Raw genomic sequence first — 25757 nt, forward strand, 5'->3', positions numbered from 1 at the left:
AGATCAGAGAAAAAGAAAATATTCCCATTTCTTTTATAAATTAGCAAAATCTTAATAACTAATAGCTGGCAAAGATGGTACAAAAATAAAATTGACATTTGTCCTCTCTCACTTAATATAGACATAGAAAGTCTACAGCTGAAGGTTTGTGGGTTTAATTCCTGGTCAGGTACATGCCTGGGTTGCGGGTTCAGTCCCCAATCAGGGCATGTGTGAGAGGCAACTGATCGATGTTGTTTTTTTTTTTTTTCTTACTGTAAAGAAACATTAAAGTTTTTGAAACGTTTATGGTTTTAGTATTAAGTAATAAGTTAATTCCTTTAATTAAAAGGTGTTTTTCCTCGCCCTGGCTTGGGTGGCTCAGTGGATTGAGCACCAGCCTGTGAACCAAAGGGTCACTGGTTCAGTTCCCAGTCAGGACACATGTCTGGATTGTGGGCCAGGTCCCCAGTAGGGGACGCGTGAGAGGCAACCACACGATGATGTTTCTCTCCCTTTCTTTCTTTCTCCCTCCCTTCCCCTCTGTCTAAAAAGAAATAAAATCCTTTTTTAATAAAAAGGTGTTTTTCCTCAACTTTGCTTAAAATTCAGTTTAAGTATGGTCAATAAGTTTTAAAAACTGGTTATAACATTTCCCATTAGGCAGGGATCCAAATTAGTTTCAAAACATCCTCAGTGTTTGGCTTCTTGCCTTTGCTCAGAGTTCTATAAAATTAATGACCTTTCATGATAGAGCTTTGACTTTACTCAAAGGCAAGATAGTTTTTACAAGATTGCAATTTGAAACATCAATTGAGTACAAAATCCATGCACACGTGCACACACCCATACATCCCATAGTGGAGGCCTACCATTACAAGAAGGTGATATGAGAAAAGAGCTAAACAAAATGGAGATAAGCAATCTACCTGATGCAGAATTCAAAATACCGGATATAAGGATGCTCAAGGAACTTAGTGAGGACCTCAGCAGCATAAAAAAGATCCAGTCAGAAATGAAGGATTCACTAACTAAAATGAAGAACAATTAACAGGGAAACAACAGTAGAGTGGATGAAGCCAGGAATCAAAGCAGTGATTTGGAACGTAAGGAAGCAAAAAACAACCAATCAGAACAACAAGAAGAAAAATAATTTAAAAAAATGAGGGTAGTATAAGCAGCCTCTGGGCAACTTCGAGAGGTCCAACATTTGCATAATAGGGGTGCTAGAAGGAGCAAGAAATTGGAAATCTACCTGAAAAAATAGTGAAAGAAAACTTCCCTAATTTGGTGAAGGAAATAGACATACAAGTCCAGGAAGCACAGAGTTCCAAACAAGATGGATGCAAAGAAGCCCACTATTAGACACATCATAATTAAAATACCAAAGGTTAAAGATAAAGAGAGAATCTTAAAAGCAGCAAGAGAAAAGCAATTAGTTACCTACAAGGGAGTTTCATAAGACTGTCAGCTGATTTCTCTAAAGAAACTTTGAAGGCTAGAAGGGATTGGCAATACTGAAAGATGCGAAAAGCAGGGACCTACAGCCAATATTGCTCTAACCAGCAAAGCTGTCATTTGGAATTGAAGAGCTTCCCAGACAAGAAAAAACGAAAGGAGTTCATCATCAGCAACAATTATTATATGAAATGTTAAAGGGACTTATTTTTTAAAAAGAGGATCAAAACTATGAACAATAGAATGGCAATAAATACATATCTATCAACTATTGAGTTTAAAAAACAAACGAAGCAAGCAAGAAGAAGAGAGACTGAACCATGGATACGGAGAGTGTTTTGATGGTTGCCAGATGGGAGCGGAGTGTGGGGAATGGGGGAAGAGGAGAGGTGATTAAGAAGTACAAATAGGTAGTTATAGAATAGCTATGGGGATGTAAAGTACAGTATAGGAAATGGAGTAGCCAAAGCAATTATACACATGACCAATGGACATGAACAAGGTGTGGAGACTGCTTACGGGATTGGAGTTGCTTGGTTGGGGGGCAAAGGAGGGAAAATCAGGACAATTGTAATAGCATAATCAATTGTGTGTGTGTGTGTGTGTGTGTGTGTGCGCGCGCGCGCGTGCACACACATACACAGAGGGAGAGGTGATAGTAATAGAATGTGCTAGTAGAATGGTGGTGATGGCCTCTGATTCCTTATTGAAGACTTGTGTGTGTGTGTGATTTTCTTCCCCTCATCAAATCTGTGTTTATCTGTTGGTAGCCAGAGTGACATTATATCAGATAGCAATCTGTAGCTACAGCTTTCCTTTTTTTTTCACTACATAAAAAGATTAAATACTACATTTGACCTGACATTTAAACATTTTATATATTTAAATTTTCATATTTAAGTTTCATTTGATTTTATATCTTTTGTTTTTCTTCTTTGATCTTCCAAAATAATTTAAATGCTGTAAAACAGGTGAGTCTGTTCATCTGCTTTCTTTTGTCAATTTTCCTCCCAGAGTCAGTCTTTTCCCTTTTAGTTTAGAAATTAATAATCAAAAGGCTAGAATAATAAGAACTCATAAAAATTATGTCTTAAATATTAAAAGAAAAAGGTGGCATCAAACAAAACACATTCTTGCTAGGATGAAAAGCTTGACTTAGTACTAAAGGTGTGTGCTTGTTTAGTTCTGGTTAAAATCTTATAATGTATCTAGGGCAGTGGCTTAATATTGGTTACAATGAAGCTCATTTAATTTTGCTTGAGTATTTATTTCATACTCACTACATACTCTAACCCCAACCAAAAGGGGAAAAGGTGGATGGATGGATGGGTGATTGATTCGTTAAGTCACTCAATAAATTTTTGTCGGCACACCAACCTAGTTGTCATAAATGAAAAAGAAAAAAGAAAAAAAGAGAATAAAACAGTTTCAGCTCCCAAAGAGATTAAGAACCATTAATGCTAGGCAGAATGAATCAGTGTTTTTATACGGATAAAAATAGTTGTATTGTTGGGATTTCATGCGATGTTATTCAGCATGACTTGTGCTTAAGGAAATTATTAAAATTTGCTTGTATAGCATTTAGTTGTTCCTTTTCTATATCTGTGTTCTTGGAAGAGTTTAGTGGTAATTTCTTTAAGGAGAGTTTTTTTGTTTTATTGTTTTTGTCTTGTATCTAACAGGAGATTTAGGTGAACATGGGCAAATAGGGAAAGGTAGGGGCTTTCTAACTGCTTTAGGGAGCATAGACAGCACTTGTTATTGAAGCATACTTGTACCTTGCTAATAATACCTCCCGTTACGTAATGTGGGTTAAAGGTCTTGTAAACCTGTGCTTCAGTAAATGTGGTTTCTCATGAAACACGGAGGCTGAAGTATATTGTAGATTTAGTTTGAGGAATAGTAGAAATGTCTCTGACCCAAATGGCCAATTTTTTTTTTTTTATTTTAGACCTTCTATTTATTTTCTAAGGTTGATTTTGAAATAGAAGCAGCATTCTTGTTGATGATCATACTAGAAATGTCAGGAGTGAGCTAAGAGAACAAATGTTTGCTCTTTAATTTTAACATTGTAATTTTTGGCAGTATGCATAACTGCTCTGTGTCTGAATTTTACTTTTGTTAAATATTGGAATACCTCTAAGAGTTTTTATAAGGTTAAAAATAATGTCCTTCTTTAGACACCTAGAAGGAAGTATTGTGTGAATCCAATGTGTATTTAGAGCTATAGTGCAGTAGTTAGGAGTGGAGATTCTCATGTAGATGACTTAGATATGAATTCTACCTTTGCCATTTATTAGCTCTGAACTTCTTGGACAAGTTAATCCCTTTATGACTCAGTTTTCTCGTCAATTAAGTAGGATAACAAATGGTATCCTTCTTATATGTTTGTCATAAGAATTAGATAAGTAAATGCACGTAAAACACTTAAAATAATTCCTGGCATTATAATACGTGCTCAGTTTCTTTTAGCTGTGATTCATAGAGAATAGGGAGAAGGAATGCCTGGGAAATTGAACTTAGTTTATTTTTTATAAGTTTGATTTTTCTTTTTCATTACATCTTTTGTTAGAGATGTTCATATATAACAGAATAGATCATTTTGAATTTAGTATTTTATTTTATGTGTTCTGATTTTTCTGATGGAAACTTTTATCACTTAGTGAAATGATCAGAAACCAAGAAACAGGAACGAAGGAGAGAAGCAGAGACCAGAAGTCAGCTTTGAGAGATTAAAAACTGGTAGTGCTACTTTAGACCTTGTGTTTCTCTCAGAAACTAGAAGAAAAGCAGAGCTACTTTTTAAAAATAGGGTTTTTATAAATCTAAAAGCAACTGTAATTAAAAGATGGTATTGTTAACATCTAACTTCTAGCTTGAAAGATAATCTCAATTAGATCTTTTTCTTTTGTTTCCTTTTTGTCATGAAATTGTTCAGTGATTTATTATAATATGTTCATTACCTACAGGCCTGGCTTTTTTCCCCAACATAAATACTCTATAACCTAAAAGGAATACCTATAAGCTAAACTAGTGAAAGGCTCTGTTCTTCCTTTGCCTCCTTCCTTTTTTTCCAAATATTTATTGAATGTCTACTATATGTTGAGCAGTTTGTTATTTGCTGAGGATATAAAGAAAATTTCTGCTTGCAAAGAATGTAGGAGAGACAGATATTATAATGAAAGTAAACAGACAATTATTAAAGTGATATGTACCCCTATATGTAAAGGTATAGTAAAGGTGACATTGGAGAACAGAAATGGGGTGCCGACTCAGTCTCAAGTATAGAAAACTAGGTCTTCAAAGAAGACTTCCTACAGGAAGTGACACACAAACTGAATTTTGAGGGAGCACGAGTTAGCCAAATTAGGAAACGTGGGCATTCCAGGCAGCCAGAACAGCAAATGCACAGGTGGCGGACCTGGGAGGGTATTTGCAGTCTAGGAACTCCAAGGGGTTCCACAGGGCTGGCGACGAGAGTTAAGACTACACACAGCAGGTCAGGGAGAATGGTGAGAGAAGAGACTAGCTAGAAAGATAGGCTTTGGGTCAGGTCTTGTAGGATTGTTTTGTAAGATGTAAAAAACACTTAAATTTGTGTTGTTATAAAGGTTATGTCACCACAGTTGAGAATAGGCGAATAGAAAGGGACAAAACTGGAGGCAGGTGGGAAGAAGTTATTGCTGCTCCAGGCACACACAGGAGGAAGTCAAATTCGAAAACTGTTCCACAGATTCTGTCAGACCAGGAAGATTTGGAAAACTGTTTTAAAGATATAGAAGACTTCATGCCCCAATAAATCCCAGAAGAATCATTTCAGCCTTTTCCTTTTTTCTTTTCAAAACAACACAACAAACTGGTAGTCACCTCTTCTTGGATTTTATAATAGGTGGTATTCTGAAGGCTTTTGGTGCCTAGGCCTAGCAACAAGGTGAGTATGGATACAGTGTTTAGTTGCTAATTGGATACTGTTTAATTTAGGGCTGTTTCAGTAAAAGAAATGATTTTTAGGCTGAAAAAACAATCAAATTTGCATCTGGAAGGGTTTTATTTGGTGACTGCATTTTTCACAGTCTCAGCAGCACATAAAGATGAGCTTTTCAGAAGGTGAAACTAGGATGGAGCCAGTCACTGGGGCATAGACAGATGAGCAGAGGCACAAGCTGGCCGTGTTTCCTCTCACTTCGCTAGACTGTTTTCCTAAAGTGTTCACGTTTTCTACCGTTAGTTTTTAAAACAACGTTAGAAGCAAGAATATATAAATCCAAAGCATAATTTCTCTTTGAATTTAGAAATATTATACATAACTTCTTTTTTCTTTGCATGCTTCATCTCCTAGGTAGTAAAGACTGATGGTTTTGAGGGAAGGGATGGGTACAAAAGAGATGGATATTTCATACATGGAAAACAAAGAATATAGTGCATTTGAATTACTGGCTAGAGCAAGTTTGATACAAACACCCTTCATGTAGTCAGTCATCCTTGATTTTTTAAAAAAGATTTTTATTTACAGAGAGAGGAGAAGGGAAGGAGATAGAGAGGGAGAGAAGCAACGTTGTGTAAGATCAGTTGCCTCTCACACGTCCCCAACCAGGGGCTTGGCCCTCAAACCAGGCATGTGCCCTGACAGGAATCAAACCAGCGACCTTTTGATTCACTGGCGGGCATTCAGTCCACTCAGCCACACCAGCCAGTGCATCCTTCATTCTTCTGCAGGAATTACTGTTGACTTGTAGTGTAACCAAAGTGTTCATTACTGAGAATTTTTATTTAGTAGCAGATGGTTATATTCTCCTGCACATATACTGGAAAAGAATGTTTGAGGAGGTTCCTTGTTAGAAATTTTTTAATAATGTTTACAAACATTATAGCTATTATCAGACATTTATTTTATTCCCACTGAATGTGTGGCTGAGTGTTGGTAATATTTTTATTTCTTTCTCATTCACTTAATGTGAAATTACGGGCCCAATGAGTTAGAAAGAGTTATGCAAGAGAGGAGGAAGGAGAGAAGCGGCAGTGGCTACTACTCATCTGTCTGAGTCACCAGCAATGAATGCCACATTGATACCTGCTGGTTCCTTAACAGAGGCCAATTGGGATTTACTTTTTATGAATGTCTTGTGATTTTATAAAATAATGTTTTCCTTTAAAATTAAGACTATTCAGTCACTTTTACTGTAACTATATAAAATCTACCCTCAGCTCATGAAAAAGTACAATTGGAAGTAGAAAAAATATTATTAAATGGATGGAGGTTGTTCAATTGATACCAGATGGATATAATTCTCAGTAGATCTGTAAACTGAAATAAAACCAGTATTCTTCTATTGACTTTGAATTGTTATTAATAGTCCAAGACTAACTGAAAAAGAAGTAGTAAGTCAGTTAGTAAAGAAAGAGTGTAAATAGTTCAGCAGTTTCTGCTGAATAAAAGGAAACTCCTTTTTAACTGTCAAGTTTCCTTAAGAATACACTGCCTTCAGCAGTTGGTGCCATGGAAAATAGATACCACATGCTGATGAAACGTGGAATTAGTACTTGGAGATGCTCTGTTTTGTTATTACTGAAAGACCTCTGTGTGCTTTAAAAATCCTTTAGGTCCAGCATGTCCAGTAGGACTTTCTGCAGTGATGGAAAAGTTCTATATCTGCACTGTTCAGTGTGGCAGCTGAGCACCTGAAATGTGGCTGGCACAGCTGAGAAGCAGAATTGCACATTGTATTTAATATAAACATTAAATATTAATATAAATGTAAATGATCATATGTAGCTAGTGACCATAGTATTGGATAGTATTGACCATAGTATTAAACATCTTTAGATAGTTGAGAACTGAGCAGCACATTTGCTAACCATGTCATTAAAAATATACTACAGTGTAATTAATAGTTATTTTTAGTACATTTGGAAATGTTGTTTTTTACAATATATGGGTTCAGAACTGGAGGAACTATAGTATTAGGAAGATGACAGAGAAGGTTAATTGAGGAGTTTTCAGCTCTTTATATACAGTCATCTTCCCAGCGAGGCCCTTCTGCTCACACAACTTAGGGTTCAGCACTTTCGCACTCAGCCTGCCCTATTTCCTGTCCTGAATAATTTTTTTCCTATGGGACTTATCACCATCTAACATACTAGAGAGAAGGCGTAGATTTTTTTCCCTTATTAATTCACTGCTGTGTCCCCAACACTGGAATGATACCTGATACTTCAGACGTGGTCAGGAAATATTTATGCAATGAATAAATGAAGTTTGTGGTTTCCTGATAATAATAATCCAATTCATTAAACACTGTTTAGCATTATATGACAAGTACTGAGTTAGATTAGTTACATAAAGTGTATCATGACTATTTCTCTTTTCCATAATAAAAGTTTCTTGGAGTTGTTATTTGAAAACAAAACATTATTGGTTATGATTAAATTATTGGTTTGGCTCTGCCATAGAATTTTATAACCAGAGGGAGCTTGGCCATAATCTGATTCAACTGCCCAGTGTTTCATGGTGGTTTGAAGCTCCATCAGTATCATTTTTATCTTCCTCTCACCTCCCCTTTTCCTTCATCCCCACAACCTATGAATCTTCTTGCTCAGTTCTTTTTTTTCATATCCTCCCATTCCGATTCAGCTCATTCTCACTGCCATCTGCGCTGGCCTTTCCCACTGACTCTCCGGTACTCTAAGGAGCTTCCCAGGTCTTTAACCCAACCATAAAAACCTCTTTTGTCTTTCTCAGCTGAAGCTTTCCTGTTTCATTTCTTATAATTCTCTCCTCATTTCTAGAAGGGGCATCCTAACCTCTGGGGCATCCATGAAAACTTCCTGTCTTCAAAACAAAAACTTTTAAGAGAAAGTAAAAAGGCAGTGCCAGTTTTCTAGCCCAAGTTCTTTCATTCCATGAAGCTGAAAGCAGCCCTGCCTGCGCGGTTTCAGTTTCTCTCACCCGTAGACGCAGTCCAGCACCCTGTAGGCTCCTGAACATACACATTGCTTCATGCTGTCATATATGTGTAGAGCCACTGTGGCGTAAGAGCATATCAGAACTGCCCATTTTTCCTAAAGAACTGTGGTGTTTAAACTTAAACACCCACGCCCTGCCTGGTGTGGCTCAGTGGGTTGGGCTTCATCCTACAAACCGAAATTTCAATGCCTGGTTCAATTCCCGGTCAGGGTACATACCTAGGTTTTGGGCCAGGTCCCCAGTTGGGGGTGTGCAAGAGGCAACCTATCAATCTTTCTCTCCTTCTCTTTCTCTCTCCCTTCCTTTCTAAAAATAAATAAAATTTTTAAACTTAAACATTCATTTGTATAAAGAATCTAAGTGGGATGAGAGGGAGCCAAATATATTAAGCACCTTCAATCATCAGAATCTTTAGAGAGTCTCTTATTTAATACTCACAACAACTCTATGAGTAATTGTCTCCATTTTACAGATGTAGAAACTAAGGCTTACCTAAGCTAAGTAACTTGTTCAGGGTCACTTAGTAAGTGAGAAAGCTGAAATTTTACATACTTATATGTGACCCCAAAGCCTCTGCTTTCTTCCATTGGTAAGCCGCGCTGCCTTTGGAAGCGGGGGTAGGCGGGAACAAGACTTACAGTATTTGATATATAATAGGAGGCAGGTTATGTTTGGTTTTTTCCCTCTAGTGAACCAGCCACAGAAAGAAACCAGTGTTGCTTGGGTTAAGTGGATGAGTATCTGGTGATACCAGTGGCACTGCCTTAACTTTAACCACTGCTGTCTCTTTCCGCCCGTTCTTCAGGCTAGTTCACATCAAGTACAGATATTTCCTGCTGAGTATCTTGAGCCTAACAGTAGTGATTATATGAAGTTTTGTGTAAATATTCACCTGACAAATTTGTCTCCTTTGAAAATTGCTACTTGTGAAACAGCAAATTCTCAAAAACAATCCTGAGCATGCCGTTTTCCCCCACAAAAGTGAGATTTCACAGCAACCTTAGGCTTGTTTGGAATGATAGAATAGTCCACGGTCTCTACATTTCTTTCAGTCTCCACTTGTAGCACTTTTCACCTCAATGGTCTTTTGTTACTAGCTTCTGTGAGCAAAGCTTAAAATTGAAGAATGCTGTTTCTGCCCTTCTACTCAAGGTTAATAAATACTTGTTGCATGCCCACTGTGCACTTAAGCTGTGCCAAGAGTTGAGCGTTTAAGGATAAATACATCATGGCCCCTGCCCAGGAGATATTTCTAGCCTATTAGAAAAGTCTGGAGATCACTGTAATTCAGGGAGATACGTCCAGTACAGTCAGTCATGACCAGCTCTTTCCAGTCCTATCTCTTGATGCTTATTCTTTTTTTCTCACCTCTGTCATCACTTCTGTGAATGATTCTTTCAGTGTTGATCTCACTTCTTTTGAGATATTTTCTCTGATCTCTCAGGACAAAGCTACACCCCCGCACCCCAACAATATGTATTTGTGTAGTACCTAAGTACTAATGGTACTCTATTGTAGATCCTATTTGCTTGGACTCTAAGCATGTTAAGGGCAAAAACTGTTGTCTTTGGCACCAACACATTGATGAGCACATAACCAGTGATCAGTAAATCTTTATTGGAATTCTGCTTGAGTGGGAGGCTTATAATAATGGAAGCAACATTTGAGCCAGTTCTTAAAGGACGAGTAGGAGTTTTCTAGATGGGTCTGGAAAAGAAATTTCAGGCCAAGGGAACAATTTATACAAACAGATGAAACAATGAAGAGCTTACAAGTGACTAGCAAGGCTTTCTAATTTCCACATGGATTTTTAGACACTGGTTATCAGTTGAAGGATGTTATCGCCTATAACTGTTCCTTCCCCCATTTATAAATCCATAAGTTGAAAATTAGTCTTTTACTTGAATATGTATCTGTGTGACCTATTAATAATTTCTGTTGGTCAGTCTTTCTGAAGGAAAGTCACTTTTCCCTACCCTCCCACTAGAGCTCACCTCCTTGAGACGCTCAGGTCATAACAAAGTAGTATGCTGAATTAAGCTTAGGAAGTTGTGATTAAAATAGCTAAGAGCTTACTCTCCTAGATAATCCAGTTTATATTGGTACTTTAAGCATAAATCACATTTAAATGAAAGCCTTACACTCTCCTGATTGATCTTGTAACCTGTTTACTGAAAACATAAAACATATTTTCATGTTAGTGTATGAGGTGATGTGCCTGCCAACAGAAATTTTGGAGTTGTACATGTCACTAAAGGTTCCGAGTGCTCAGCTCTTCCCTTTCTTTTTATAAGGCCTTGCTTGCTCTTCCCTAAATAACATAGGAAGAGATTCATAAATTTTTATGTAACCTCCCCCATTCCTAGAGGCAATAAGCTGTGGAGGAAAAATACTCTAAAATGAGAGTATCTTTTATTAGGTGACTATTAAGAATAGTGTGTTCTTATAAAGTTAAAGTGCGACTTTCCTTTGCATTTCTAAAATATAATACATGGAAAACTAGAATGAATTCAAGGCTTTGATTGTTACATTTTAAAGCCATCAGTGGGCCATGTATCCTCTCTGCTTGTCTGCTTTTACCAGCTGGCACAAAGTAAATATTGTTTGTTGGTCAAGGAACATTTATTGGCTTGGTACACAGGCAACAGAATTTGCATTTCTGAGAGATTTCTCATTGTAGGGTATGGACTTCCTTGGGAAATGAATGTATCTTTAGGAAGTAGGTATTTCCTTGACCATTTATACAAGAGCTGAAGTGAGTCCTAGAGTGAGAATCAAGAGACTTGGGTTTTAGTCCTGGCTCTGAGGAAGGCATTTAACCTCTTTGACCATCAGTGTCCTTCTTCTGCGGGGAGTAGAAGATTGAGCCAGCTGATCGCTAAGAATCTTGTCATTCTTTTATCTTTAAGTTTTATTGCCACCTTCACAATAACCTAAAGTCCGTCTTGAGCCAACCTAAGATGGGCATTTAAATTTGATGGTAAACAGCAGCTATACCAGGATCCATTAAGCTATCTGTTCTACTCTTGTGTCGTCTTGTCAACATAGATTCTACAGTACGGGGCGGGCGGGGCGGGGACACGGGGGTCGTGTGTGTGTGTGTGTGTGTGTGTGTGTGTGTGTGTGTGTGTGTGTGTGTGTACTGTGCCTGATTTAAACTTACTCACAGTAATACTTTTGCCTGGACTGTTCTGTCTGCTTGGTGTTGCTGTACAACAACCAGACTTCCTGTTTGGCCTGCATCTTCTAATTTGCTTTTTGGATTCATGATACAGAAATGTCATCCTCTTCCGTTTCTGACTAGCCTCTTTGTAATGACTAAGTTTTTTGTAATGTACATCTGGCTGCTCTTGACCTGGCCTCTCCTTTCTTGACTTTTTTTTCCTATAAGAACTGTGATAATTATTGCTTGCATTTATTGAGAGCTTTTCATATGTCAGGCACATTACAAAGGGCTTTTTTTAATGTCATTTCACCCGTACAATTGTCCTGCACAGTTTAACATTGTATTGCCCATTTACAAATTAGGAAACCAAGGCTGAGAGAGGTGAAGTAACTTACCTAGTGTTCCCACCAAGTGATAGATCTGAAATTAAAATTCAGTTGCCTCCAAAGCTCATCCTCTTCAGCAACATGCTGTGTTACGTTCATGATGATAGCGGTGACGATGATGGCGGTAGTATGCTGAGTGCCTACGCGGTGCTGAGCGGTGCATTTGCCACCTTTTGCCTCCCTGTTTTATCGTAGTGGAAACTACTATTGCATATTTTCCACTTTTGGGTTAATAAATACTCTTAGAAGGGCCAGGGTTCAAATGGTATAGAACAGTCTTCTTACATTGGAGCATTCTTTCAATGTATTTTTCCTTTTACTCTCTTTCTTATTTTAATGGTCAACATCATGTTTTTCTGACTACTACCAGTATTAACAATTAAATGTTGCCTGAGCATTTCTACATTTTTTTTTTCTTACTGGTGCCTTAGCATTATCGTTTTTTTTTTATTTGTTACCTTTGCTATTGTTTTCTGTATCAAAGCAGATAATGGGGATAAAATAATGAGAAAGGAGAAAGTGCTAAGGAAAGGCAAAAGAAAAGTCCAGATACTAGGACTCTTTCTGTGATTTCAGTTTGGAAAACAAATGTTTAAACTAAAAGCTCTGTGTTTTGGGTAGCTGACATATGTTGAAGGAATATTAGGGCTTTGACACTTAAAAACTTGGTGATATAAGACATGGGATTTGACCTCACTAGCCTTTGTTTTCTTATCTGATAATAGGGTAAATAATATATTCTTCACAACACAGTCCTGGTGATAATTAAATGAAATAACCAATGTAAAATTCCTTGATGTAATACTCCAGTTGTTAGTTCCCCATTTTACCTCAAGGGTTTGTGAAATAACCCAGAGTATATGGCCACTCATAAGTGTGTTAAGTGTGGCTTTTTTACATTTAGAAAATTTAGTGTTAGCATACACAGGCATGTACGTAAATAAAATTCATCGAGCTATAATCTTCCTGTTTATGTATTTGCCTATATGTAAATTAGTTATATCTCACTGCAAATGAAAATCAGTGTGCAAGCTGGACTTTTGGTTGCTGCATGTGGTTGGCTGATGGTTCCATGTGTTATACCCAGCATGTGGAACTCCGCCTTTGTATTCGCCAAGATCCTATGGTGGTTATTGAGCTTTAACAAAAAGAGAAATATTGTATAATACCTTCCAGTTTATTTCCATTTATATCTTAGTAAGCAAAGTTTTCAGAAATAACTCTTTTTATTTTTAGAGAAGGTATACTCAATCCTAAAATAATGTTCCTGATGTTATTAATTCCCAGTAGGTAGATCTCATGCTGCTTTGGGTATGCCGCTCACAGGTAGGAAATACAATTTTAGAGCAATCCGGGAAACGTGAGAACAGTCTGATATGTTTTAGGCAAGCCTGAGTTAAAAACATACCTTTGAGTGGATGTCTGTTCTCATTAGCCTGCTGCACGGAGCTCTGATGGGTTTTTTTATGTGATTAAAGTTACACATTCTTTGGTAGACTCTTGAGCAAGTTCCTTTTCTTCTGGAGAGCAGGAACCAAGCTTGATGTCAGGAAAAGTAGGTGTGGACTTCAGGGCTGTGCCGCTCAGCAGCTAGAATGTGGTTGGCAGTCTCCTCCCCTTCCTGCACTTCTACTCTTCACAGTGTGCACCCTGGAATGACAGGCATTCCTGTGTGAAGAGAGCCAGCGTGAAGACGTATTTGTAAGAACCACAAGTGCCCAGGCCAGGATACAGGGAGAGAGAAAACTCCAGCGGATTGACCTCATACCATTTCCTGATGTTTGGCAGTGATACTGAGAGAGGAGTGCACGTCCCCTCCTTATGTGGATTTATCTTTTAAGGAAAGTTCGCTTTGGTCCAGCACAGTTTGTTGTCGTGAGACACATCAGACAATATAATCATGGGGCAAGCTGATGTCTCCAGACCGGTAAATCCAGATGCAATTGGTGAGTAATAAAAGGCAAAGAAATAAAATCTTGACAAACAAGGCAGATCTACAGGTGAAGTTGAATATTTTATAGGAATTGGAATGTAAGGATTTTGATGTTTATAACTTTGGGGTGTTTATAACTTTGTGAAGAATGAATGAAAACATTATTAGTTATTTTTCACTCAGTTGTATTAATCTACCACACATAGTTTTGTTTTACTTGGTCCCTTTGGAGTTTTTTTTATATAATACTGCTAGGAAACCATCTGTTCATTTCTTGCCTTTGCAGAAGATAACTACAGAAACTAGTATTTAGAATTTGGTGGTGTTTTAGTAGTATTTGGCAGAGCTTGGACAATTGATAGATATATGTGGAATAGAACCAAAGTGTTGACTTCTTTAAACAGGACCACTTTAAATAATTGACTTAATTTTTCAACTCAGTTATACAGTTTCTAAATAACTCTCAGGACTTTTCCATTAAGGTGTTATTTCCACTTCCCATGAGGCAACACTTTGGTATAAATATTTCTGAAGTCAGTGCTTTACATATGAAGTGTTATCTCAGAGATAGCTAGAGATCAGGCTGATAATTATAAGTGTATGGGTATGAAACTCAGTGTAGCTACACTCAGAGTTTCAAACTCTTAAGTGAAAAGGAAGTCCATTGTTACTGAAGATTCATTTTCCCCAACTTGTGGGCTTTTGTATAAGATGAAGTTGGAAAGGAGGGAAAAATAGTTTTAAATGGTTGTTCATTAAAGGATTGTTAAGTAGAAGCAAAGTATAAGGAAATCCTATGAATCATTTCTTGGCATTAATTTTTAGAAAGATTTATACCTTTTCTTTGACTTAGGGAGCAGCATAAAACATACTCAGCTCTAGGCTGGGTTTTTTTTGTATGTGTGTGTGTTTTTTTCTGAAATGAAAAATGTTGATGACTTTAGAAAAGTATATAAGGGCAGGAGCACAGGTAATACTCCAAATGTCTCATGATTTAATATGATTTATTTTTCTAAAGGTATGTTTTTCTCCTGAGAACTTGCCAGATGAATTCTTACAAAGTATTTTTTTCTCTTTTTTTTATGTTTTACTGAATCTGAGGCACATGGATCACAAAGTGAGTCACTCAGGAACAGATTTTTAACACCGAAGTCAGGACTGGATTCACTTTACCTTCCTTGATCACCAAGGCTGGGTCCATATCAATTTACTAACCCCTTTTTTATTTCTTAAATAAAATGTTTTATAGGTATCGTAGGAAAGGTATAGAGAAAAATATAAAGAACCTCCAGAGGCCAATATCCAGCTTTCAAAATGAAATTTAAAACAGATATATCCCATCCCATCCTACCCATCTCTCTATGTCCACATTCCTTTATGATGACATTTTACTTTTTATTCTCAGATGTAACCACTCTCCAGAATTTGGTGAAATTAATTTAGGGCCACTAAATTTTCCAGTGATTTCTACTCCAAAGATTAGTTCTTTATTAACAAGTATAGGAGGGACCTGTGTAATGGTAGGCATTTATCTATGAGACAGAAATGAGAGGTCTTTCAAAAACAAGAAATTGCTAAGCAGATATAACTTAATGATGGGTAACGATATTTATGAAGAATGCCCATCTAACATTTATATACTATACAAAAAATTTCATCTGAGTAAAGTTTGATATTTCTTATGCTTCTAAAAAAAAGTCAGAATCATATTAATCAATTTTTCTAACTACCAGTATTCCCTAATAAGAGACCTATAAAAAAAAAAGAAAAAGAAAAAGAAATCATTCAGGTACCTAACTAAAATTTTGTGTTCTCTATAGATTCTATTTGAGGGTTTTATTTCCGATTATCTAGAAAATTTCTGGATGACTATAACCTATTGTAATGGACAGACTCTGTTTATATTATTTGCAATTCAGGGTGTAGTCTATTTGAGCAAATTCAGAATGGGTCGTGAAGGCTTAACATTGACAACTCTGAGGACTTATACCATTGTTTTAAAGGCTTTTAACCAAACATAACAATTTATAATGAAATTCAAAAAGCATATCAGTGGGTAAAGTGTCTGAAGAGTCTTACCAAATTCTTTGGAAGGATATACGTCCAAAGCAAATTGAGACATAAATAGTTTTTGAGTAATTAAAAAAAAAGATGTAAGTAATTTGTTTATGGTTCTAGACCTGTAATATAGCAGTTAGTTTTGAGCTTTAAAAATTGATGATACTACTGCCCCAGCCAGGTGGCTCAGTAGGTTGAAGAATTGGCCCTGTGCACCAAAGTGCCAGGGGTTCAGTTGCCAGTCAAGGCACATGCCTGGATTGTGGGTTCCATCCCCAGTTGAGGCACATGCGGGAGGCAGCCAATTGATCTCTCTCTCACATTGTTGTTTCTCTCTCTCCTACTCTCTTCCTCTCTCTCTCTCCTCCTCCTTTCCTCCCAATATCAATAAACATGTCCTCAGGTGAGGAGTAAAAAAAAAAATAACTGAATGAATGAATGAATGAATGACTGAATGAATGAATATAAAACTGAATATGAGACAGAAATGAGAGGCAAGCCAAGTGATATAAAATAAGTTACTGAATGTAATTAATTGATTTATTAATTTATTATTTTCAAGGCACTGTTTAGGTATAACTCATATCTATATCCTTAGGAAGTTTACTTTCAGGTTGAGAATTTAAACTATTAAAAGAAAAAATTCAAAATACTTATAAATCTGCAAGTTAGTTGACTCCCTTGACTTATGATATATGTCCAGGGCTGTTAACCAAGAAGAGGCTGCTTTCAAACACATAATCTTTGTCTGAGACCCATATGCAGCTTTATGAGATGTTATGTCAGCATCCAACTAGGGTTTTTACTATAGGATCTTTCTAACAGCCTGCGTATTCAAAAGCTGAGTAGGAGTTTATGCCATGGTGTGCAGTCAAGGAAAAAGTAGTTATCCTCAACAGTTCATATTTTTAAAATTATCCTTCAGTGAAATATGTCCATAAGAGAAAGTCTGTAGATTTACTCAGATAAGACTTTAAAATAATACTTTGTTGTTTTTTTTCTTTTTAAAGACTGAACTGTTTATTTTTGGAGAGAGGGAAAGGGAGGGAGAAAGAGAGGGAGAGAAACATTCATAATAAGTGAGAGGTTGCCTCTTGCACACGCCCCTGGGCCAGGCCCGCAACCCAGGCATGTGCCCTGACCGGGATATCCAACCAGCGACTTTTCACTTTGGATGATGCTCAACCAACTGTGAGCCATGTCAGTCAGGGCAATACTTTGTAGTTCTTTTTTTTTTTTTTTTTTTTAAAGATTTTGTTTATTTATCTTCAGAGAGAGGGGAAGGGAGGGAGAAAGAGGGAGAGAAACACTGATGTATGAGAGAAATATCAATCGGTTGCCTCTCACATACCCCGAGCTGGGAACCTGGCAACCTGGCCCACAACACAGGAGTGTGCCCTGACTGGGAATTGAACTGACAGCCTTTTAGTTTGCAGGCCAGCACTCAATCCACTGAGCCACACCAGCCAGGGCAGGACAATACTTTGTAGTTCTTGATCAGCATAAAAGTTGTTTCTGTGTTCACCAGAATACTTCCTATCATATTAAAACTACTAGCTAATTAGCACATGTCCTTACATTAGACACAAGACCAAAGAATTTAAGCTCTACCTTCTCTTTGTCTTTCCATTTCCCATCTCTAGCTTTTTTCTTTTCTTTTTTGACTCTCCACGTACCTTTTATTCAATAATTAGCCTCTTTTTTCTGTTTTTCTTTTACATAGGAATTTGTTGTTTTAAAAGGCACTGTACTGTAATATTTAATCTTACCTACATTTCTTTTTCCATTGTCATTTGATTTATTTTGCTTTGAAATTTCATGTACATGATAATCTGGGTAGTTCTAGGAATGACAATTTAGAAATGTATCGTCATTTGGAGGCAAAATTAGTAAGGAGATTGCTGTCTGAATAAAAGTTAATGTAGCTATGTAACAACATTAACATTCAAATAAATAATAGATGGGTTAATTAAAAATAAACATCATAGGACTTTAAAGAAAAACACTTGGCATTATATCATCACCAGAGTTAGCAGACACATTTCTCATACTTATATAGGTCTAATAATAAATGCTTTCTTCTGAGGAAGAAGAAACAGGCATATGTTCCACATAAAATCCAGGAATGAGGAGGAAGCCATAGTATAGGATTCTGTCATGGACTCCTTATAGGATTTCCTTTTTTCAAATGTGGAATATCAATCAAAAATTATTGTCCCCTCTTACTCCTCCATTGGATTTGTGAATAGCCTGTTGTCACAACAACATACCCCTCTTTCTACTTGCAAGTGCACTTTGGGAAGTTTAAGGGTTGTTTTGTTTGTTTGTATTAAATGAGAGACTATATTATATTCTGGCACCTCTGGGGGGAAAAATCTTTCTCTTGGAATTTTTATTTAAAAAGTGTATGTATCAAGTGTCAAGGGCGAAGCAGCATCACTTCCTGATGCAGTCAGGGTCAGAAAACTGTATTTTCCTAGAGTTTGAATCTCAGACCTAATTGTACCTGCAAGTATTGTACATTACAGAGAGTGACCTTCTCCCTGACTATCTTCTTGAGTGCTTTGCCCAATTCTATTTCCCAAAGGTCATAACTATGCAGTTCTTCCAAGGGAAGTTACGGGCATTCACTAGACAAAGCCTGCTTTGTTCATTAGTGGCAGCTTTTGCTTTCTGTAATTTTGTTGAAGTTTTTTAAAACAGTCCTTTAAGAAGGCAAAAATGAGTAAGTACAATAGTATAAGTACCATAAATTAATGTTCTCCGTTTACAAAGTTCTGATGCCATTAAAACGCTTGGTATAAAAGCAAGATCTGTTATAAGCTAAATGGACATAAAAGTTAAACAGACAGAACTATTAGATTATAAGTATAAAACACAGTATATGTAAGTGAAGTCATTATGCTATACACCTTAAACCAAAAAAAAACAATAATCGGCACTTCTTGATAATGGAATATGTATCTTGTTGCACATAACTATAGATTTTTAAATTTTAGACAAAAAACTGATCACAATAAAAATGCTGTGGGTAGAATGGGAGAACTTTATACACTTTAAATCTAAACATTTCTTAAACCCAATAAGGTATGAGAAATAGAGGTAGAACTAATATGCAACAATTTTGTTGCTTATTACCAAACTTAGTGAAAGGGGGAAGGTAGTGAAGGCTACATTGGAAACTTCCTATTGACTCTAATCGCCTGTGCCTTACTTTGCCCTCAACATGGATGATTAAGAATTGGTTGTTAGCTCTGGCTGGTGTGGCTCAGTGGATTGAGTGCCAGCCTGTGAACCAAAGGGTCACCGATTTGATTCCCAGTCAGGGCACATGTCTGGGTTGTGGGCCAGGTCCCCAGTAGGGGACGTGCGAGGGGCAACTACATGAATGTTTCTCTCCCTCTCTTCCTCCCTTCCCCTCTCTCTAGAAATAAATTTAAAAAAAAAAAGAATTGGTTATTAATACAGATTCTAAAATGAACATTATTTTTGACCTAGAACTTTATTGTTGAACCCTGTTTTATCCCTTATCTCTAGGAGGTAGTATAGGTATGATATGTATCTACAGGAAGTAATCAATAAAAACTTTATCTGAAAATGAAAAATGCTAAGTAAATTTTAATAATAGCATACATTTATTTTAAAATCACCCTAGAAATTCATGTGGAACAATTAAACTTGAACTAAAAATCTTGAATTAAATGGTAGCCGTAAAAACCTAGGGGTTGGAGAAAAATACTACTAGAACTCTGCATAATACATGATATAAGAAACAAGCCTATGAAATGTGAGGTGCTACAACTTGAATGAGGGAATAAATAGTTAAAATATCAGGGCATGGATTCTGGGTACTACACAAAAGGGAAACTCCAAATTCTAATTTAGTTAGTTACCTTTCTCTCCCAGCCTCCACCCCTCCTCTAGAAAACATCAAGACCTCCAACTTTGTGTGTGACTTGCTTGCCTAGTGGTTTGCAGCTGTGTGGCTCAAAGAAAAAGGTGTGTTCCTTGGAACACACAATCATAAAACTAAAGCCAGCATCCTACACCCTGTTTTCTGTCAAACAAAGGGAATCTACGTTGTGTTGGCTCTCACAGAAAGCAAGGGGCCATAAGGCCATTTTAAATTTCAAAACTAGTTTAAACAGAAACAATGGAATATCCAAAATGTGACTCAAAGCCTTTATTTCTTGTCAAATTGGAAATATAAGGGAGATGGTCATCAAATGGGAATTGTCGAGAACAAGTGGTTGATGTTCTCCTGATGTGCCAATGAACAGCTTCAAACTCACTCTCTCTGCCCTTTATTTATGAATATAGAACAAATCCGAGGTGTAATTGTATCATTAAAAATTTTAAAAGGGATAATTTCTAGGTACTTGAATATACCTTTTGTTGTATACTTTATTTGTTAGTTTCTCTTTCTTTCTATTGCCGTTTTTTAAGTGATGGAATTGAATTTTCTTCTTGCCACACAAAAATTTATAGTAAGAAACCTGAACTAGGGTACTAGTTTAAATGGATCCAAGAATGCGCCAGAGATTGGTGACTTCAGTGAGATCTAGCCAGCCACTGCTCTCAAGGATTTATTCATACTTCAAAACCCTTCATGCTACAGCTGGAAAGTTTACACCTGGTAACTGTAGATCACCATTAAACTTGGTTTCTAACCCTTTAGCACAAAATTGTACTGATGGCGAACAAGGGTGGTATACTTAAAGAACGCAGGACTAGGAAGTGTTGTTTGGGTAATCTAATTCTACTCACTGTAACATGCGCCAGTACTCCATTTACCAAAGAAATATATCCCTGAGCGGTATAATTTGCTTACTATTTCAGACTATGGTTGCCATGTGGGAAATAGTTCATTTTTATGGGAACCTAATGTTTAGAAAGAATTGTTTTCTTTTGTGTACTTATGTATATGCTGGACCTCATGCATTAACTGTGATGGTATTAAAGTTCCCACTTCCCATTGTAAAAAAAAAAAAAGTTTTTTTCCAATTATAAAAGTCATACATGTTTATTGTAAAAAATATAGGAAGCTAGAAAGAAGAAACACAAGTCTCCGTAATCCTACCATTAAAATATATTTACATTTTAGTTTAGTTTTTTCTATTCTTTTTAACATACTTTAGCATAGTTTAAATAATATGATCTATAATTTACATGTATTTATATTCTACTTTTAATCTAGGGTTACTACTCTAAAAACTTCATTTTACTGCTTATATATTGTTTTATATAAATTTTTCAGTTTATTTATTCATATACCTAATGTTGTACATTCCACTCATTCCTAATGATTTACCACCCTAAATAAGACTATCAGAAATAACATCTTGCCCTGGCAAGGTAGTTCAGTTGGTTACAGCATTGTCCACATGTGTGCATGAATAAGTGGAACAACAAAGAGAGAGAGAGAGAGAGAGAGAGAGTGTGTGTGTGTGTCTGTGTGTGTCTGTGTGTATGTCTGCGTCTCCCTCCCTTCCTCTCCCTCCCTTCTTCTCTTTTTTTAAAATCAATAAATCAAAAAGAAAAGAAATAACATCTTTGGGAAGCTCCCATCTTTTAAAGCTAAGTTTTCCAGACTTTTGTGTAAATGTTATGAGAACTTAGGCTTTTATTAGAGAAAATAGTCATATAATTTATATAGAGTTGGGGTTAAAATTTGAAAAAAATATATGCATCGCCCAGTCACTATTCTAGTTATAAATAATACCTAGCTAGGTAATAAAAGAATATATGCCCAAATGGAATTTGATAATGAGAGACCTGTTGCATAGACTTTTCAAAGCTGGACTTAGGCAGACTGTTGAGTAGGTCTTTTCTATGAATTTTACCATTTGTCAACTTTTAGTCTTGCTACCTTCCCTTCTTGAAAGTACCCTTGGATTAAGTACAGAAGACTTGACCGGCTGCCTCCCCACTATCAATTAATTATTTGAAGATCCCACCCTTCCTGTGTGGGACCTTTGATGGAGCTAAGTTTTTGTAATTTCCTTCTGGTATCAACATAATGGATTGTGGGAGGAGGGGAGAGAAGACGATTTGCTTCTTTCCCTTTTCTTTAGGAATGATTAATCTGCTTCCTCTTTTCTTTCTTTCTTTCTTTTTCTCTGATATCTTTCATGCATGAAAACTCCCTTGATTCAGAATTTCTTTCAGGAAGCACTTACCTAAGCAAAGAATGTGTGGGAAGAATTTTATCAACACTTTATTTTAATCAGTTATAGGTGTTGCTCTTGAATAATAGCTAAAAGTTGAGTTTCCAGAGCACTCCCAGACTAGTCTCCACCACAAATGCCTAATAGTATGACTTCAGAGTTCTCTCCCATGTACATTATCAACAGCATAAAGATTTTAATCCTATTGATATGACTTATGCTATATGCAAGTAGAAAGCATCCAAAGAATGAAACGTACAAAGAAAAGCAGTCCAATGGGGGCGGGGGGGGAGGGGTGACGCCAATCAAATGACATATATAAAGTGATGAAATTAAATACAAAAAAACCTCAACTCCCGATTGAAAATACTATACTCAGTGCAAATATCCTTCAAAAATGATGAAATAAAATTATCCAAGTTGGAAGCATAGAACTGAAGAAGAAAAGGAAGAGTACCTGAGAAAGCAAATATAAAATAATATTGTTTATTAAAACAACAACAATGTTTTCTGTTATGTGTATATAGAAAAATATAACAGCAGAGTTGAAATGTTATAAAATTCTTGCATTGTCTAGTAAATAGTAAAAGTACTAACTTAATGTAGATTATAGTAAGTCAAGAATGCACAGAACAAGTCAAATAGAAAATAATAGCAAAATGGTAGACCTAAGCCCAACTGTGTCAGTAAAAACATAAACTGTAAATGGACTAACCATGCTAAAAGGCAACAATTGTCAAACTAGATAGGAAAAACAAAGTCCAGCCGTGGCTGGTGTGGCTCAGTGGGTTGAGTGCCAGCCTGCAAACTGAAGGGTCGCTGGTTTGATTCCCAGTCAGGGCACACGCCTGGGTTGTGGACCAGGTCCCCGGTTAGGGGCATGCTAGAGACAACCAATTGATGGGTCTCTCATACATCGATGTTTCTCTCTTTCTCCCGCCTTTCCTACTCTCTAAAAAATAAATAAAATATTTAAAAATCAAGACTGAAGTGTTATTAGAGTGTTATAGGGCATTTCATAATAAAAGGATCTATTTAACAGGAACATATAACTCTAAATTTGTATATATTTAATAACATAGCTTTAAAGTATATCAAGCAAAAATTAATAGAACTAAAGAGAAATCCACTTTCATTGCTAGAGATGTTAACATGCCTATCTCAATAACTGATAGAACAAGCTGACAACAAATCAGAAAGAATGTTATTGATTTCTACAATGTGATTACCCAACTTGACCTAATTGGCATGTATAGAACAACTACGCTCAATAATTGCACAATACACTTCCTGTCCCAGTGCACATGGAACATAATATATTATAAATCTTGAAAAAATAACTGCAAACTTTTATATTTAATGTAAACTATATCTGAAACGAAACACAGGGAGACTGTCACAAGTCTTTTGTAGGAAAACTGTGTTTTAGTAAGAAACACTGGAACGATGCCATGGTTTTCTCGTTAATTTTTCTTCAACAATGTATTAGGTTACAGGTGTACAGAGAATGTCTGCCTCTATCTCTCTTAACATGTACATGGTATCAGGTTTCCAGATAATAATCTGGGGTTGGGTTTCACAAACCTGTCTGTCATAAGAATCACCTGTGAAGATTTTTGAAAACAGATTCCTAGGTCCCACCTCCTGTAGATTCTGTATTTTGAAAAGGTGACTGGGCTGATTCCAAAGTATTTGAACAGATCTGGGAGTTACTGAAATAATGTTCTGTTTGTTATATGGAGAGGGAGGGGATGGAAGAGAAGGAATATGAAAATATAAGTATGAATTAATAAATTTGGGCTAATAACTGGGTCAGGACTGGGTGTGGCTGAATTCTACACGAGGCAAGAGGCATATCCACTTCTAAAAGTTTTATAAACGTGAAAATTGAGCACATTTGCCTGGCCAGGTGGCTCAGTTGGTGGGAACATCGTCCTGAACACCACAAGGCTACCGGTTCCATTCTCTGTTAGAGCACATACCTAGGTTACAGGTCTGATCTCTAGTCAGGGCGTGTATGGGAGACAGCCCATTGATGTTTCTCTCTCTCTCTCTCTCTCTCTCTCTCACTCACTCACCCTCTTCCTCTCTCTAAAAATCAATAAACATATTCTCAGGTAAGGATTTAAAAAAAAAAATTAAGCGTATTTGTGTAAACCATCAAAGGAAAAAAAACTGCTCTTTTCGCTAAGTATTCTGTGACTTTCTTTTTTTTAATTTTTAAAAATATTTTTATTATTTATTTTTAGAGAGAGAGGAAGGGAAGGAGAAAGAGAGGGAGAGAAACATCGATTAGTTGCCTCTCTCACATCCCCAACTGGGAACCTGGCCCGCAACCCAGGCAGATGTCCTGACTGGGAATCGAACCTGTGACCTTTCAGGTCACAGGCCGGCACACCAGCCAGGACTCTGTGACTTTCTTTACATAAAGAAGTAGGAGGGCTATTCGTAGAGATAGATATAACAGTGGACACATTGATTTTTTAAATCATAATCTGTTATTTTCCACACACGTGCTATTTAATATAAATAGAACTTGTTTTTGGTTCATATGCTAGCAGGCATAAATGTATTTGAAAGTATATCATGATTTTGTTGTTTTGCATATATAAGAGAAAGAGGACACATAAGTATATCGTTCAATATAATGAAGAATTAAAAGGGATGAAGTTCTACTTAAGAAAATGAATAAACATCTGAGAAGATAGTGGAAGCAGGTCAAATTGGCTATATTTCATTTGAGGACTTTGCAGAGACTTTTTTGTGCATATGCTATCATCTAACATTCCTAAAGCTTTAATCGTTTTTTTCTTTGAAAAAATATCGTATACTACTAATAACATGACTTTTTCATATTGTTAGTCTGTTTTTGTTTTGTTTTGTTTTGCTTTGGGTTTTGTTGTTGTGGTGGTTTTAATCTATCCCATTTCTCTTAACCAAACAAGCATTTTCCTATGTTTTTTAGAGGCAAAGTTTACTCAGTGGATGGGTTAGCAGGACATTTCAAGTTTTAGTGCCTCCTTGCCTCTGCAAGTAAGGCTACGATTTGAGAATGAGCAGCTTATGTTACTTAGCTCCATTTCTGAAAGGGTTATCATTAATATATGTTAAATACTATGATACTAAGAATGCTCTGAAATGTCTTGAGGTCTTATTGACATTCTGTAACTGAGATAAGACTGTCTTAGTTAAAGCACTAACTCCTAAAAACACCACCACGTATTCACTCTCGAGGAAGAGTGTTAAGACAGGCATTCTTCATGTCTCTGGCAACTAAACTTTTTGAAATGTGGTCCACTGTTATAATCAGATTACATTTCATTTCATGTAAGGAATTAAAATAGTTGAGACCCTTGCATGGCTTTAACTAAATCATGCAACTAAGAAGAAAAGAGTTACTGTCCTCTGTCCTCTTGATCTGCTGTACTTCAGTAACCAGGACGCTATTTCACCCTAAGTCATCTGGATACATCAAAATAATGTATGAGCAGCCACTGCTACAGTCACTCTGATAATTACAGCTGTATAATTCTGACCTTCATCAGTGGACTTTCCTAGACTCACAACTAATCAATTGAAAAAGGTTGATTTTGATAGTGTTTGTAAAAAAAAAAATCAATGCCTGTTGCTTGTGTATTTTCTCTTA

At 36.5% G+C, this 25757-nt stretch overlaps 1 protein-coding gene across 6 annotated transcripts in view; it reads left to right on the forward strand.

The window, feature by feature from the left end:
- PHACTR4 (phosphatase and actin regulator 4) overlaps positions 1-25757 on the forward strand; it is an 88017-nt gene that overhangs the window by 35738 nt on the left and 26522 nt on the right. For 2 of the 6 annotated variants that reach the window (XM_054571840.1, XM_054571839.1), the window contains exon 3: positions 13596-13899. The exons of the other annotated variants lie outside the window; for them this stretch is intronic. In XM_054571840.1, coding sequence (XP_054427815.1) covers positions 13891-13899 — 9 coding nt within the window. In that variant the 5' untranslated portion in view covers positions 13596-13890. The remainder of the gene's footprint in view (positions 1-13595; positions 13900-25757) is intronic. 6 annotated transcript variants of the gene reach the window in all.

This window comes from Pteronotus mesoamericanus, unplaced genomic scaffold (assembly GCF_021234165.1).
Source record: "Pteronotus mesoamericanus isolate MK-2021 breed Mesoamerican mustached bat unplaced genomic scaffold, CSHL_Meso_final contig_221, whole genome shotgun sequence".
NCBI classification, from domain to species: Eukaryota; Metazoa; Chordata; class Mammalia; order Chiroptera; family Mormoopidae; genus Pteronotus; species Pteronotus mesoamericanus.